Raw genomic sequence first — 17,686 nt, 5'->3', positions numbered from 1 at the left:
GACAGGAAAAAGTTAAACATTTAATTGAAGGGAAACTGTACAGAGACTAGAAAAAAAAAACTGTTGTTCAGCTTGGGGAGGTTTCAGCGGTCAGGTGAACCAGAAGAAGAAGCTCTAATAGGACATCAGAGTGGTGAGTTCAAGGACGGTGGGAAATCTGGCTGATTTTCTGTATACAAGGTTTGACTTGGACTCACTGTGGTTGTTTGGGAGGTTTCCAGGGTTCCTGTCTGTGGAGGCTTGATCTGTAGATGGTGTTGTTCATTGGAGGGCGGAACAGGCAGACAGCTGCTCCTCAGGCAGTCCTGAGGAGCAGCTGAGCAGACAGACACAAAGTTCCAGAAGTGGACGGCGTTCAGATGAGGAGATCTGTCTCCTTTTCTCAGTGTGACGAGAGAGTCCCTTCCAAGACTTGAAGGGCCTAGCTTATCCAGTGGATCAGTGATATCTTGCCGGAGACTCAAAAAGACAAAAACTTGGTTAGCGCTGAGAGCTCAGAAGAAACTGGGACTCAAAGTAGACTCTGCAAACTCTGAGGGGCAAGAGTACCCAATACTGGCAAACACTCTAGCGAGGAAGTGAAGACAGTCTGCTCCTTAAATACTCCTCAGGAAGTGATGACCCAAGAGGCTGCAGGTGTGAGGAGAGAAGAACAGGAAGCCCTCCAGATCAGCAGAGGACAAAGGGACCATCTGGTGGGTGCACGGTGGAACTGCAAGAGAACAAAAAAAAACCACAAACTGGAACCCTAACACCAAGTACAGAGATATCCTGGAATAAAGCCTCTTCCAGAGTGCTCAAGACTTCAGACTGGACTGAAGGTTCACCTTCCAACCAGACAATGGTCCTAAGCATACAGCTAAAATAAAAAAGGGTGGCTTTGGAACAACTCTGTAACCATTCTTGACTGGCACAGGCAGAACCCTGACCTAAACCCAATTGAGCATCTCTGGAGAGAGCTGAAAATGGCTGTCCACCAATGCTCACCATCCAACCTGAAATACCTAGAGAGGATCTACAAGGAAGAATGGCAGAGGATCCCCAAATCCAGTTGTGAAAAATCTACTGCTTCATTCCCATAAAGACTTATGGCTGTACTAGCCCAAAGAGTGCTTTAACTGAATACTTAGCAAAGGGTCTGAATACTTATGACAATGTGATATTTCAATTTATTTTTTCAATTGAAAGATTCTACATTTTTGTTGATTTCTGTCAAGATGGGGTGCTGAGTGTACATGAATGAAAAATATAATGAACTTTTTCATTATAATAAAAAATATAATGAACTTTTTCTGAACTCCAGGAGTTGAGATCCTCACTGAACTCCTGGAGAGTGTTTGCTGCACTGAAAAGAAAGGGGACGATTAAGTTTGCACTCCCCACTCTTCAGGTTTTTTATTTGTTAAAACATTTTTAAATATCCAATTAATTTCGTTCCACTTCATGATTATGGAGCCTAGGCAGATTTAAACTGAGGAAACTCATGGCTTTTCATACATTCACCTGCGACACAGCCAATCAGCTTTGAACCACACCTCAACGAAAGCTAATCAGCATAAAACAATCATCTTAAAAGGCCTCAGATACGCACCTGTCCGCTCCTGTGTGCAGGCGGCAATGTGCTGTGACTTCATTCAGATGACACCGTTTCAACCCACCTCCAGCCCCTCCTCCACCATCATAGCTAAAGCTTCATCAGAGTGCCATTCCCCCCGGACTCCTACTGCCTTCCCTGTCTCATCTTACCTGGTCTGGCAGAAGACCACCATGTTGAGCCTGGCTCTGCCAGAGGTTTCTTCCCAATGTGGAGTTTTTCCTCTCCACTGTCACTTCATGTTTGCTCATCATGCACAGGTTCTCTCAACCTGTGTTATCCAACTGGACATCCATCTTCCAGATCCCTGAGTGAAGCTCTAGTATCAGCTCATGGCACTGGATCTCCCCATAAAGATCAGCATACCGTCTCGCTAACCAGCAGTTTACAGACTAACCAACTTCATCTATTTTCACTCCACCACCAGTTTCAGGCCTGGGGGGAAACAGCCCTATTCTTTGCACCTGCTCATGCATATCTATCAAAATTTAGCACTAATGTCTCCTGCCGACGTCTGAGCGCCAAAGACAAATTAATTGTATCAATAAATTTGGCAATTGTCTTTTTTCTTTAGGTGAGTTTTCAGATTGAAGTGTCCCACTTGTGGTTCATTCCTCACAAAGAACTACAATTTTATGTTTGAGGTCTGAAAATGTGAAGGTGAATGTGTAGTTGAAAAGATTAGGCCAAATACTTGTGCTATATCAGCTGTTCATTCAGGACACCAGATACAGAGATAAATATTAATGAAAAAGAGACAACAAGCTGCTCAGTTCTATCCCTTTCAGCTTTACCTGCCTGCCATTGAAATTAGAAAGGTTGACAGTATATTTTTCATTTTAGAGAAAAGGATCAAAGCTTTTTCACAGAGACTGGCTTTGCCATTTTATTTTATGTAAAAATGCTAATGCTGTTAATTATGATTAGATTGTGTAAAATCAGTGATTTTATTTATTTTAATGATTGATCAGCAACTGCTATCCCACACACACCATCTCTGCTCCTTACATAATTAATAAATGAATGCTCATGGTAGGTGATCATTCATATATTTCCCTTTTAATAGTTTTGTATCTCTTCTTTTATGCCCTGTGTTAATGGGTCTGACATGAATTCTTCTGCTGCTCCTCTTTGATCAACTAAGTTACTAACTAACATTACTGTCTAATTTTTTTTTTTTTTTTACACATTTTAGAAACAGTTTCATCATTTTCTGTCTTCTTTGAGGAAGTCATGTTAAAAAAAAAAATAAAACTACCAGCAGGACATTATTTCGAGCTCTTTCATTCAAAATAGGAAGTCTTATGAACAAACAGAGAACAGACCCATAAGTAGAGAAAAAAAGTAATAAAATGACAAGATAATCATAAAAAGTCAAATAAATGTATTATATTTCAGCATTTCTATTATATATGAAATTCTTATTAAGAAAATACATCTAATTGTCCAAGGATTAGAGAAAATGTTGACATTAAATGTACTCCGAGTTGAAATAATATAAAAAGAAAGTATTAAAGAGAAATCATACTGAACTAAAATTGCTGCAGTAACCTCAAAGCTTTACAAATGCAAAGAAATCTGAAACACTGTCCTGGTCAGTGAATCTCTACCACCAACCACAATAAGGTATAACTTCATCTTCATATGAAACATGCTAAGTTAAGATCAGTTTAACTTTACAAAGCATCAAGAGCTGAAATAAAATAACATGATCATGCATCATTTTTTATTATCCATCAAGCTATTCTAAGTTGTGGATAAACTGTAAATCTGAGGATGATAATCATAAGGGATGAATATCTAAGAGGTTTGAGATTTTCCTGTCATTAAAGTGTGACAAGAAACTTAACAAGTATTCATAAGATTTCCATAGTTAAAATCCTTAATTTAATTCCACATCAGAGACAGAAATTATTGCTTTTTCACTTGTGCATAGAGATCCTCTGGATGGTCAGTAGACACTTTAACCTGAGCGTACTCTGTCTCCTGCTGTCCATCGTCCTGCACTGAGACAGAGGAAGCTTCAGGCCGCCTCTGGAGGACAGCTATGTCTTCATAATGAAGTTCTTCCTCTGTTTCATTGGCTTCAATTTGATCAGAAACCACCTGATATATTTGACTCTGTGGGAAAATAAAAATGTTCTTGTTCAGCAAAATACTGTCTCAGCTTGCAGAGGAAAACTTACTTCAGTGATGCTCACAGAACATATTCTCACCTGGGTCTGATCTGGAGTTGGACATTTGGTCGTCAAGAACCTGGAAGACATTTGAGATCTGTCAGAATAAATCTGCTTTGATTCAGGAGAAAACAGAAAGATCCAAACTGAGAGAGTCTAGAATGAGCCAAAACAGATATGAGAGGATTGACATCAAAACAACCAGATCCAGAATTAGCTGAACACAGCCTTAAAAAGGAACTGGTTCAGATGTTTATCTGGAGGGTTAATAAAAACCTCAAAATCATTTACTACATTTAGTTCAGTATTTTAATGTCTGACACTTACCAGACAGAAAGAACCAGACAGACGAACAAAAAGACTCCAACTACAACTGTGACCAAGAAAAGATAACTTTTTGCTAAATCAGAGAAAAGAAAAGTTAAACAGTAACAAAATAACATCAACTTAAGATTCTATTTAAATATGAAAAAATTAATAAGTAGATTTTTGCCACCTTCAGTATTCAATAGAATCACTGTTGATCTCTGAGTCCCCAGATTATTTGTAGCCGCACAGTAATACTCTCCTCCCTCAGTAACAGTGAAGCTGTAAACCTGCCCCACAGATACATTAATGGCTCCATGTTTGCTGTTCCTGAACCAGGTGAAGCTGGCAGGAGGCTTGGCTCTGCTGGAGCAGCTCAGCTCCACCCAGCTACCTGCTGACACCAAACCTGATGGACTGATGGATGCTGAGGTGTCTTTAGGAGCATCTGAGGAAAATGGGACACACATTAACTTTATTGATCAGAAACAGCTGAACCATGACGTGCTGACAGGATCACTAACATGAAACACTGAGAGTCACTTCTGTCTCTGCTGTCTTGCTTCCTCCATTCACAGGATATCTGGCAGAACAGCTGATGTTGTATCCATCATGTGTGTCTGACAGAGTGATGGTCTCCTGGATTTTAGTTGTAAAGGTTCCATCTGTGTTTTTCTCCGTTTGTCTGTCAGAGTCTTGTTGGAGATTCCAGGTGAGTTCAGGAGGTGAGTGTGGACAGGGAGTCACAGCTGAGCAGCTTATGTTGACAGACTGATGCTCCTTCAGATCACCAACAGAGATATTAATGCTGGGACTCCAAGGAGAATCTGGGGTTTAGATCATACACACATTTCACACAGAAAAATATTAAGAATATATGAATTATTCTAATAGAATAATTTATCATGTATGAAGCATTAATGAAAAAAAAATTCTATAAATGACTTTCAAATATTTAATGAATTATCTTAATTTGTAAAGTCTGTCATTCTCATGGAATAATGCTTAGTGTAGTACAGAAAGCAGAAGATTAGGAAAGAAAATAGTTGTTTGATCCAATTTCTTGAATGTTGACTAAAACTACGCAAACCTAGTTATTTAGCACTTTTCCATACCTTCATCACAAAATGCTGTAACGCAAAAAGCTAAAACCATAATTCCATTCTATCAATAATTAAACAGCATTAACATAATTAAATCCCACATTGACTGTGTATGATGTGATCATTAATATATAAAGTTTTTATTTTTAAAACAGGGAAACTAAACAACCGTCTGTCTAAACTGTTTGCCCAGCTAATGTTTCTACTATTACAGCTACCGTAAGATACACAACAGAAGCAATAAGCATTATTCCAAACAGAAATGCATAAATACATTTAAAACAAAAACAGTAGATTACTTAATTTTACTAAACATTAATATAAGACTTAAATATTGACGCTCTCTTACCTTTAACTGTTATACTGAGAGGGTCACCACAAGCTGTTGCTTTGAACGGCTCGCTCTCAATCCTGAAGAAGTATCTGTCTGCATAACTGGTCTTTACATCAGGAAACAGAGTGGTGCAGTTTCTCTCTCTCAGGTTTCCAGTAATATTCAGTGAATAGGTGTTAACTGACCCACTGCTGTTGAAAATAACTATCTTTGCATCAGAGGCAAAATTGGTACCACCTTTTATCCAAACTCCATAGATAGTTCTGCTGCTGTTATATCTGGTATCATCTGTATCATAGATACATGGGATTTCCAAACAAGATCCATTCAGAGCTTCAATCTTCTTTGGTGTAGTGATTCTGAGGGCTGGTTTTCTACCACCACAATCAGCCAAAGTAGCTGTAAAAATAGACAAATGATGAACATGATGTGGAGAAAAATCTGCCTAATTAGAATCTTCATGATCCACAAACTCAACTCCATCTGCATGTAACATGTGAAGCCTTTAAACAACATCAGGGTCTAATATGTCTAAAAAAAGGAAGTGAACAATCAGCTCACCTGGAAGAAAGAAGACACTCATTAACATGTTGACTGTCAGCAGGTTCTCAGACAGAGCTGCCATTAGATTCAGACTCTGGAAACCAAACATTTAGCTAATTTATTACAGTGGTTCTGAAATTAGACCTTCAGCTCATAGCAAGCAGCTTTCAATGTGCTGTAAATCTTTAAACTTAAAAATGAAAAAGCCTGTTGAAATATTTGGTTAAATAATCAGAGTCAGCCATGTGAACTCACCAGAATTTCTTCAGTAAGCAAAAAACTGTTTAGCTTTCAAACCAGTTGATCTGTTCTGATCAGTTGATCAGCAGCAGAATAAACAGCAGCCTTCTCTGTTACCAGATGTGTTATTTAAAGGAGTCTCCATCCTTCATGGTTTGTAAAGAGGAAGTCAGCTCTTTCTCACCACTGCATAAAGTCATCTCATGAAGGGTGTTTTAACACAGTGCTAAGAGCCATTAACTAAATATGAGAATAGCCGATCAATTTTCATAGCACAGCTGCCTTTAAAAATGATAGATCACAAAATCTGAAAATACCAAAGAGAACCTGGAAAATACACATATTTATCCTTTACCATATAAGGGCATCAGTGCCTGTTCTCAATAAAAATCTCCTGCGGAACTAAAAAACCTTAAGGTTTAACTTCTCATTTTTACTTCTGTTTCTCAGGTTTTTCTCTGCACTCGAACAGCCATCACTTCAAGTCTTAACATTTCTCTATAAATCTTTGTTTAAGGGAGGAAGTTGAAAAAAGAAGAAATGCTTTGTTGCCATACAGTTGTAGAGTTACACTATATTGCCAAAAGTATTTGCTCACCTGCCTTGACTCACATATGAGCTTAAGTGACATCCCGTTCCTAATCCATAGGGTTCAATATGACGTCGGTCCACCCTTTGCAGCTAGAACAGCTTCAACTCTTCTGGGAAGGCTGTCCACAAGGTTTAGGAGTGTGTTTATGGGAATTTTTGACCATTCTTCCAGAAGCGCATTTGTGAGGTCGCACACTGATGTTGGACGAGAAGGCCTGGCTCTCAGTCTCCGCTCTAATTCATCCCAAAGGTGTTCTATCGGGTTGAGGTCAGGACTCTGTGCAGGCCAGTCAAGTTCATCCACACCAGACTCTGTCATCCATGTCTTTATGGACCTTGCTTTGTGCACTGGTGCACAGTCATGTTGGAAGAGGAAGGGGCCAGCTCCAAACTGTTCCCACAAAGTTGGGAGCATGGAATTGTGCAAAATGTCTTGGTATGCTGAAGCATTCAGAGTTCCTTTCACTGGAACTAAGGGGCCAAGCCCAGCTCCTGAAAAACAACCCCACACCATAATCCCCCCTCCACCAAACTTTACACTTGGCACAATGCAGTCAGACAAGTACCGTTCTCCTGGCAACCGCCAAACCCAGACCCGTCCATCAGATTGCCAGATGGAGAAGCGCGATTCGTCACTCCAGAGAACGCGTCTCCACTGCTCTAGAGTCCAGTGGCGGCGTGCTTTACACCACCGCATCCGACGCTTTGCATTGCACTTGGTGATGTATGGCTTGGATGCAGCTGCTCGACCATGGAAACCCATTCCATGAAGCTCTCTGCGCACTGTTCTTGAGCTAATCTGAAGGCCACATGAAGTTTGGAGGTCTGTAGTGATTGACTCTGCAGAAAGTTGGCGACCTCTTCGCACTATGCGCGTCAGCATCCGCTGACCCCGCTCCGTCAGTTTACGTGGCCTACCACTTCGTGGCTGAGTTGCTGTCGTTCCCAAACACTTCCATTTTCTTATAATACAGCTGACAGTTGACTGTGGAATATTTAGGAGCGAGGAAATTTCACGACTGGATTTGTTGCACAGGTGGCATCCTATCACAGTTCCACGCTGGAATTCACTGAGCTCCTGAGAGCGACCCATTCTTTCACAAATGTTTGTAAAAACAGTCTGCATGCCTAGGTGCTTGAATTTATACACCTGTGGCCATGAAAGTGATTGGAACACCTGATTCCAATAATTTGGATGGGTGAGCAAATACTTTTGGCAATATAGTGTGTATATATATATACACTATATTGCCAAAAGTATTTGCTCACCTGCCTTGACTCACATATGAGCTTAAGTGACATCCCGTTCCTAATCCATAGGGTTCAATATGACGTCGGTCCACCCTTTGCAGCTAGAACAGCTTCAACTCTTCTGGGAAGGCTGTCCACAAGGTTTAGGAGTGTGTTTATGGGAATTTTTGACCATTCTTCCAGAAGCGCATTTGTGAGGTCGCACACTGATGTTGGACGAGAAGGCCTGGCTCTCAGTCTCCGCTCTAATTCATCCCAAAGGTGTTCTATCGGGTTGAGGTCAGGACTCTGTGCAGGCCAGTCAAGTTCATCCACACCAGACTCTGTCATCCATGTCTTTATGGACCTTGCTTTGTGCACTGGTGCACAGTCATGTTGGAAGAGGAAGGGGCCAGCTCCAAACTGTTCCCACAAAGTTGGGAGCATGGAATTGTCCAAAATGTCTTGGTATGCTGAAGCATTCAGAGTTCCTTTCACTGGAACTAAGGGGCCAAGCCCAGCTCCTGAAAAACAACCTCACACCATAATCCCCCCTCCACCAAACTTTACACTTGGCACAATGCAGTCAGACAAGTACCGTTCTCCTGGCAACCGCCAAACCCAGACCCGTCCATCAGATTGCCAGATGGAGAAGCGCGATTCGTCACTCCAGAGAACGCGTCTCCACTGCTCTAGAGTCCAGTGGCGGCGTGCTTTACACCACCGCATCCGACGCTTTGCATTGCACTTGGTGATGTATGGCTTGGATGCAGCTGCTCGACCATGGAAACCCATTCCATGAAGCTCTCTGCGCACTGTTCTTGAGCTAATCTGAAGGCCACATGAAGTTTGGAGGTCTGTAGTGATTGACTCTGCAGAAAGTTGGCGACCTCTTCGCACTATGCGCGTCAGCATCCGCTGACCCCGCTCCGTCAGTTTACGTGGCCTACCACTTCGTGGCTGAGTTGCTGTCGTTCCCAAACACTTCCATTTTCTTATAATACAGCTGACAGTTGACTGTGGAATATTTAGGAGCGAGGAAATTTCACGACTGGATTTGTTGCACAGGTGGCATCCTATCACAGTTCCACGCTGGAATTCACTGAGCTCCTGAGAGCGACCCATTCTTTCACAAATGTTTGTAAAAACAGTCTGCATGCCTAGGTGCTTGAATTTATACACCTGTGGCCATGGAAGTGATTGGAACACCTGATTCCAATAATTTGGATGGGTGAGCAAATACTTTTGGCAATATAGTGTATATATATATATATATATATATATATATATATATATATATATATATATATATATATATATATATATATATATATATATATATACATATCTATATATCTATAAGCGTTTAGAAAGCTATGATACAACATTCCTCTTAACAAGTGAAGGGGGCTTTGTTACCAGATTTCAGTATAGAATTATACTATATACTGGGAAACACATACAGTAATAATTGCCCTTTAATATGAGGAAAAACTACCTTATTCAAATGTGAAACTTTTTATAATCAAAGAAGCACCTCCATAAAAGAAAATGCAGAACAAAAACACATCATGACCAAATATTTAATTTTCAAGGTTCTTTAAATATGACGTAATATATCATTGCAGACAGCAGGCTATCACTGAAAACTTTTCCTGTGTTACGTAGCACTGTGATATCAGTTTCTGCAAGGATGATATAGTAAATGTTGCTATCTTTGACACCTTTCAGAAGAGATGCCAACTCCGCGCACAGTATCTCTCATGACAAGGGAAAAACTCATCCACGACATGAATTAGTTCTGTATATACCTCTTTATTTTTGGCGGCACCATCTTTAGGGGGTACATCCTTCAATAATACAGTGCTCTTCAAATCAGCAAACATACTGGGCCAAAAATGTAGTTTCCCACAGTTCATAATTATTTTTATCTTCATCAAGGCATAAACAATTAAATTAGCTTCCAAACTCCTTTCTGGGCCCCTAACCTGTTGGAGATGCCATCTTTAAATGGCTACGAACTCCAGTAACAAACAGATGAAAAAATATGCAGCCTTCAATTACATTTAACCTGAGTGCATTGCTCCCTATAGTAACCTGTGACCTTTTATTTACAATTGTTTCAATCTGTATAGATCTACACCCACAGCAGGAAGTCAACAAGAGCATCAGCAAAAATATTCAACATGCCTGCATGCCAAGCTACGCACTGTTCAATATATCTGGATTGTTTTGTGCACATTATTGTTGAGTTCAGAGAACATCAGGTTTTAGTAGAAAATCCACAGAAGTCTTTGAACATCACCCTACTTCAGGGTGGCCGGCTGCCGGCGGGGCCCGCAGACTCGTCCCCGCGGCTCTCCGGGGCGCCGGCATGGCGGTGGCTGGGGGGCTTCTTCGTGGCTGTCTCTCCTCCTCCCTTGGTGGGGGTCTGATTTGGGTTTGGGCTTTGGGTCTCCCGGCGCTGGACTCAGTGCTCTGGGGGGTGTGCCTCTCCGGCTCTCCACAACCACTATTGAGCATTTTTTCTATGGTTAAAACTTTACATGCACAAGTTCACCCTCACAAACAACTACAGGTGCTAGGCTTCAGGTACTTAGAGATTCACTTCCAAACAGAAACCCCACATTCATATCTTCAGGTAACACAGAGTACAGTATATATATATATATATATATATATATATATATATATATATATATATATATATATATATATATATATATATATATATATATATATATATATATATTATTATTATTATTTTTTTTAATATAGTTTTGAAAAAACAGCAAATCAGGATACAATGAACCAAGTTGAATGACCCCATACAAAACTCTAATTGTATATTCACTGAACAACTGGAACAAATTCAGAGGCTCTGACAAGACTTTTCAGCTTTGTAAGATCTGCTGCAGTCATTCTGTCATTGACTAACAACAATGATGCTTAAAAATTAATGTGAGTTTTGTCTCAGGTTCCCTATGCAGATGACAAAGGTGTTTGCGTACTTCTGAGTGTTTTTTTATGATAATATTGCTATTAGTCCACCATCAAATACCTTTTTGTTCACAAACCTGTCAGCTCTAAAGTTGCCCAAACAAATATAACCATTTTTTTGTTGGAGGTTTGCTTCCAAAAACATAGTCCAACCATTTCTAAAGAATTGTGTCATCTTGTAAGAATAAAAGTAGGGCAGTCTCATTTATCCGACAATGCATTTCCTCAAAGGTATTTTTTTGTTAATCAGAAAAGGACTGGGCTAAAAAGTAGTATTATAATACGTAGTATTAGAACTACAAAATGCTAATATACTAGCTATTTACTAAATGTTGCTGTTGATAGCATGCAGGAGCTGTATGGAAGGAGTGTTCTCTGATTGTTAAGCTCGACTTGGAGACTGCTGCTCAATCCCAAATCTGCCTCTAAACGCTACACCAAAACACAAACCCTCTGTTCCTGTTGACTGTCCCAAACCAGATAGTGGGTAGGGCAAGGGGACAGTTCAGCCCTCACTTTAAGAGGCTGCATCAGTGCAGACTGGATTTAGGCAGCAGGTACAATGGAGACCTAATGGCTGAAGAAAACACTTGGATTCAGATGTTAATTCACTGGTTTGCTGCGTCTTTGTCACACGGACAGAAAATCACAAGGTTGAAGGAGGAAAAAGTTTGAAGAAGTTGAATTTGACTGTGTCAGGATTCGGCAGCCTGGGCCATGCAGTTCTGCTGGCTCGGCCTTCTCCACTCTCTCTGCAGGTGACTGTTTGACAGAGGGGCGGCAGCACTATAAGAGCTGGACTGAGACAGCAGGAGGACGCCTGAGTGAAACCGTTGTGGTACGAACCAGTGGCCTCTGTTGTTGGGAGCTGGAGAAGTTCCACCTTCCTCCAGCAGAGTCCGCCGTGGATCCTCCTGAGCTGAGCTGCCTGCACACCTGTGACAGATCATCTCATCAGGAGGACCACAGTACTTAAGCTGTCTTCAGACCTTGCCTCGACGCCGCAGTGTTTAATCAGTTTGGTTAGCACCTAAGCCTAGAACCTCCTGAGAACTTTGCTATCTCTGAGTCCAGTTTGGATTCTAACCTTTTTGTCTCTGCTTCCAGGTTACCTGTTTTTCTCCTGTGAAGCTCTGGAAGAGCTTAACCTGCCGAGCCTGCCCTCTAAGCCAAACCTGAAGACTCTCTTCTGGATTTCCAAGCAGCTCTGGATTTAGAGCTGGGAACTCAAACCAAGGTCAACACCCTCACTAGAAGTAAGACGCTGAAACAGTTATCGGACTCTGCTGAACCAAACCATCTCCGGACCCAACAGTTCCTCTCCCAAAGTCTCTTCTACGCATCTCAAGGTACAAACCAGAATCTCTCAAGATCGATTCCAACCAAGCCAACGCTAACTGAACTGTCTCCCTCACAGACTCCAGTGAACCAGTCCCCAGGCCTGAACCAGCAAACTGTACATTTACTACGTGCTTGTGTAACATAAACTTGTTAACTTTTCCCCTGAGTCCATTGTGTTCTGCATCTTAGGCCTCTCAGTAAACCCATCATGACATCTGTCTTCTGACAGCAAAACTATTCCCGTGCTAAAAGCAATTTTTTTGTGTGTCTCCAGGTCCTCGATCGTGTTCGGCTTTTTCCTCTCTGCTCAATCTGCCCACCTGAGCTCCCTTGGTTGCCCTCCTGGATCCTCCTGCTGGCTCTGTGGACAAGACCGCCGGTGCTGTTTGGTCCCGCTCTCAGTCCCTCGTCAGTCTCTCAGTCACCAGCCTCACCAAGGTCAGGCAGTGCCGAGTCCGATCCGTTCTCCCCGATCCGGTTTCTCATCTCAAGTGGTAAGCTTTTTTTCTGTTTGTCAGGTACTCTGCTCGGTACGCTGTTTTAACCACTTCCTCCAACCCCTCTCCTTCCTCAGATCCAAGCGTCCCCGGTCCACGCTTCACTGCTCCGTGTCTCTAAGCGTACTCATCCCGTGCTGTTTTTGTCTGGTTTAAATAAACAACCTAAAACTGTCTCCTGCCTCCGTGTGTGATCTGCATGTGGGCCATGCACCTAAAACCCAACATGACAGACTGTAGGAATGTATTTTCAAGAAAAGGGTAAATGTTTGAATTGATGTTAGCCTAATGAATAGCTTTTCATGTTTGGAAAATAATAGAACTGATGGATTCCTTGAATCACTTAAACGATCCATTTAAAGTAGGAAAAGTAGGGAAAGTTGAAACATATTTAACACATCTCAGATCAGATTTTTATGGATTATTTGTATTAAAAACAAAATATTTGTAGAAATTAAACTCCTACTTGTCCCCTATACACCCATACAGTTTCACGCAGAAGCTTAATTTAGCTCGGGACCCAGCGGGAACCATGTCACAGACTGCATCACTTCACTGTCTTGCTTCCTCCATTCACAGGCTAAATAGCGCCTCTTATCCATTTAGTACTTTTTCTGCAATGAATATGCAATATGGGGCGTTTACACGCAAAAGTGCGTCTTGTGTGAGGAGAACATGTAAATATATTAATTTAGCACTCACAAAGTGATTTATCAAACCTGAAAGCAATTTTGCCAACGGTATCTGACTCTATTTAAAGAAGGTGCAAATGGTCTGTATGCGTAATTGCGCACACATGGCAGCGGTTATTGTCGCAAGAAGGAGACATCGAAATGACGCAAGGAGATGCAGAGAACGAATTTTTTCACTCCGTGTGAATATTTTTGGAGTGAACAAGAAAACGATCATCAAAACATATCGTTAATCCAGCATTGCCATTTTGGAGCTGTTGGGGGAACTCCGAATGGATTTGGAGCCAGCCACAAGGAGGACCCACGCAATACCAGCTATAACAAAACTCCTTGCAACGTTGCACTTTTTTGCATCTGGGTCATTCCAGCGTACGGTTGCAGCGAGAGCTGGGATCTCCCAATCTCGTTTTTCAGAAGTGCTGTCCGACGTTCTAAATGCCAACATTTAGAACATGCCAATGCTGCGGGGATGCTTACGCACAGTCATCTCATCCACAGTCACTTCTTGTGAGCCATTTGGTATGTGCATTTTTCTACAGGCCAATACAAAACACCTGTTTTTTGTTTTTCTTTTTACTTCAGTGAAGTAGAAATTCAGCCACATACCACCTTAGGGAATAAAGGTTGCTAAAGTTTTTTTTTTGTTTGTTTATATGTATATATATATTTTTTTTTTTTTTGGAGGGGGTGGGGGTGTCACTGTAAGATTAAAATTTCTTAATGCACTAATTTGTACAAACTACTTTGCCGCAAACCACAAAACGCGCAAAACCATCATTTAAATAGGGCGTCTCCAACAGTTTTGCGCCTGCCACCAGTTACGCAATCACTCTTGTTAAATCACCCGCAAACCATGGTTCAGCCCCTCGCGCAAAATTCCAGTTTGCGAGCGCAAATTACTGCACGCAAAATTGGATCTTGATAAATCCGGCCCTCTGTGTATTAAAAATGACAAAAGTAATATTGACCCTTTATTTGCATAAAGAATTTTAAATTCTGTGTTCAAACTTATTTGAATTTGATTACAAATTTATTTGGAAAAATCAATAATGATTAAATCCTGGACCAAAACAAGAATTTCAAATCATGTAAAACTATCACATTTAGAGTAACATAACATTATTCCAGTTCTGCTCATCAAGCATTATTTACAGCAATATGATCCACATTTTATATTCTAACACATGCACAGTCAAAATTAGAAGATAGCAATAATTAATGACTTCTTGACCCAATGGTTGATCCTGTCATGAACTGGTGAGCTGTCCAGGTGGGCCTCCTCTTCTGGCCTGATGACGGCTGCAGACAGACACCAGTTCCTGCTGTAACCTTGAAGTTTCATTGGATTGATGGATGAAGAATGGAGACCCTTTGACTCCTCCTTGTCTCATTGAGGTTTATGATGCCTGAACCTCCATCACTCTGACACCATTCTTCTGTGTCCTGTGGAAATTAGACAATGAATAATTATTGTCAGACTAAATTCTCTTTATTCTCTCTGGTTTTCTTCTCAATATCTTCAATAAACACTACGTTAGAAACAGCAGTAGTGGATCAGCTCCTGTGGACATTAAACAATCAAGAAATATGCTGATGTTGCTCCTCTGACTGATGCCTAAAATTTGAAAAGTTTTAGGAGGATATTTCTTTCGTTACTCAGCCCACTTTACAGCAGCATCATTTTTAGGTTCTCTTCAAGTCAAATATCAAGTTTAACAACCATACATTAAAATTATTGCTTCAAGGAAATCAAGCAATATAATTTGCTTTGCTAATGATCAAAAAATCATTTTAACCAACAGTGTAACTTTAAATGTATGAATAAAAACTGAAATAAAAGTTTCCAATTTCTGTTTAAAGCATTTTCAATAAATTTTACACACTGAATATAAACAAGCTTACCTTCTTCTCTTGTTTGTTGGATAATTTAAACCAGCTGAAAGAATAAAAATAACGTCAACAAACAAACAGCAGAGACCTGCAGATCTGCAGCTCAAAGAATCAACTCATAGAAAAATGAGTCTCACCGCTGAAAGATGCAGACTGCACTGCAGAGCATTATGATCCCCAGGATCTTCAATATAACATAGAGACTGACTCTTGGCACTGGATTAAAGAAATGTTTGATAGATGTAGGGTTTTTTATGCAAAGAATAAAAATGAAACATTAAGAGAAAAACTTCCGTAAAAGTTCAAAAAATATCCACTGGACCTGGTTTTCAAGATTTTAAGACGTTTCGCCACCTCTCCAGGAAGCTTTCTCAATTGAGAAAGAATTGAGAAAGCTTCCTGGAGAGGTGGCGAAACGTCTTCATTTTTTGTTCAATTTTTTGAACTTTTACGGAATGACTATGACCTTGATGACTGGGAATCTTCATCAGGAAGAGAAAAACTAAGACTCACTTGCAATATTTTTTTTAGCTTAAAATATTTTACATTTGAATGATTCAATAACTCAACTTTTGAACTGTTTTCAAAACTTAACACAAAAGGCCCTTAGATTAGATACATTTAACTTTCTGGGGATATAAATGTGGATTCATTAAAAACCAAGAGCTACAATGTACCTTCAGTATTAAGTAGAATCACTGCTGATCTCTGATTCCCCAGATCATTTGTAGCCTCACAGTAATACTCTTCTCCCTCAGTAACATTGAAGCTGTAAACCTGCCCCACAGATACATTAATGGCTCCATGTTTGCTGTTCCTGAACCAGTTGAAGCTGGCAGGAGGCTTGGCTCTGCTGGAGCAGCTCAGCTCCACCCAGCTACCTGCTGACACCAAACCTGATGGACTGATGGATGCTGAGGTATCTTTAGGAGCATCTGAGGAAAATGGGACACACATTAACTTTATTGATCAGAAACAGCTGAACCATGATGTGCTGACAGGATCACTAACATGAAACACAGAGTCACTTCTGTCTCTGCTGTCTTGCTTCCTCCATTCACAGGATATCTGGCAGAACAGCTGATGTTGTATCTATCATGTGTGTCTGACAGAGTGATGGTCTCCTGGATTTTAGTTGTAAAGGTTCCATCTGTGTTTTTATCTGTTTGTCTCTCAGAGTCTTGTTGGAGATTCCAGGTGAGTTCAGGAGGTGAGTGTGGACAGGGAGTCACAGCTGAGCAGCTTATAGTGACAGACTGATGCTCCTTCAGATCACCAACAGGGATATTAATGCTGGGACTCCAAGGAGAATCTGGAAGTTATCATCAGACATTACAAAAATACATATTTTTCAAAGTTTATAATGCAAATAATAAATTGGTACAATTATTCCTATAAAGTCTTTATTAATTAACAGTCTGATTTTATTAGATATGTTTCAATACTTTATCATTATATACATTTATTAACCTTTATATTTCACTTTTTCAATGCAGAAAACAGAAATTTTGGAAAGCTATTTAAATTGTTTTAACTTTCAACCAAGTTTCTTTGATAGTTGATGTCAGAGTTCTCTCCTTTGTTAAGGTTTGTTTTTAAGTTTTTAGTTTCACTGTAATTCTGTCTCTGTAGTTGTTTTCTGGCAGTGTTGTTTTATGTGTTACTCTCTGTTGCCCCTTGTGCCAGTTTCCTCTCCCCTATCTTTTAGTTGCTTCCATCCACACCTGCTCCTTGTCAGCTTATTAGACCATTCTTTGTTCAGTCTTATATTTATATTTTTATTTTTATTTTTTTTTCTTGTGCAGTTTCTCTTTTCTGGTTCCTCGTCGTTAATTGACTCCTTATATGTGTGTTTTTCCCTTATGTCTCGTGGTTTTTGGTTTCCTGTATTTTGTTCTTGTATGTTTTTTCTGTTGTCTTTTCCGATCATATCAGCTAAAACTCATCTCTGCATTTGGGTCCTGAACCAATAACCACCCTACCTTGACAGTTGATGCCGATAAGTACTAACTTTATTTACATAGCTCCTTTTGAGATATAGATCACATAGGGCCGTTAAAAGGAAAGCTCAAGAATATCGACTGATTCTTTGAATAACAACAAATATATTAATCTAATTTAATTTCACATTTACTGTGTATACTGTGA

General features: G+C 40.3%; 1 protein-coding gene across 1 annotated transcript; it reads right to left on the bottom strand.

Annotated features, from left to right (window-relative positions):
* Positions 1–2,895: 2,895 nt before the first annotated feature.
* On the bottom strand, positions 2,896–16,495 carry LOC119785203 (sialic acid-binding Ig-like lectin 14). Its single transcript, XM_038287691.1, has 4 exons — positions 16,216–16,495; positions 4,099–4,171; positions 3,811–3,850; positions 2,896–3,715 (listed from the first exon to the last, which is right to left on the bottom strand). The coding sequence occupies exons 1-4, from the start codon at positions 16,493–16,495 to the stop codon at positions 3,506–3,508; spliced, it is 603 nt and encodes a 200-aa protein (XP_038143619.1). The 3' UTR covers positions 2,896–3,505.
* Positions 16,496–17,686: the final 1,191 nt, after the last annotated feature.

Source organism: Cyprinodon tularosa, unplaced genomic scaffold (assembly GCF_016077235.1).
Source record: "Cyprinodon tularosa strain WSP-4 unplaced genomic scaffold, ASM1607723v1 ctg1063, whole genome shotgun sequence".
In the NCBI taxonomy this organism is placed as follows: Eukaryota; Metazoa; Chordata; class Actinopteri; order Cyprinodontiformes; family Cyprinodontidae; genus Cyprinodon; species Cyprinodon tularosa.
The sequence above is the reverse complement of the archived record's forward strand: the minus strand, read 5'-3'. Positions and strand labels throughout refer to the sequence as shown.

Excerpts from the sequence above, each read along its gene's own strand:
- LOC119785203 (XM_038287691.1), bottom strand. The coding sequence starts at position 16,495 with ATGTGTGTCCCATTTTCCTCAGATGCTCCTAAAGATACCTCAGCATCC. Across the intron at positions 4,172-16,215 it reads GATTCTACTTAATACTGAAG|CAAAAAGTTATCTTTTCTTG; the intron begins GTACATTGTAGC and ends TCTCTGATTTAG. Across the intron at positions 3,851-4,098 it reads TGTCTGGTTCTTTCTGTCTG|GTTCTTGACGACCAAATGTC; the intron begins GTAAGTGTCAGA and ends AATGTCTTCCAG.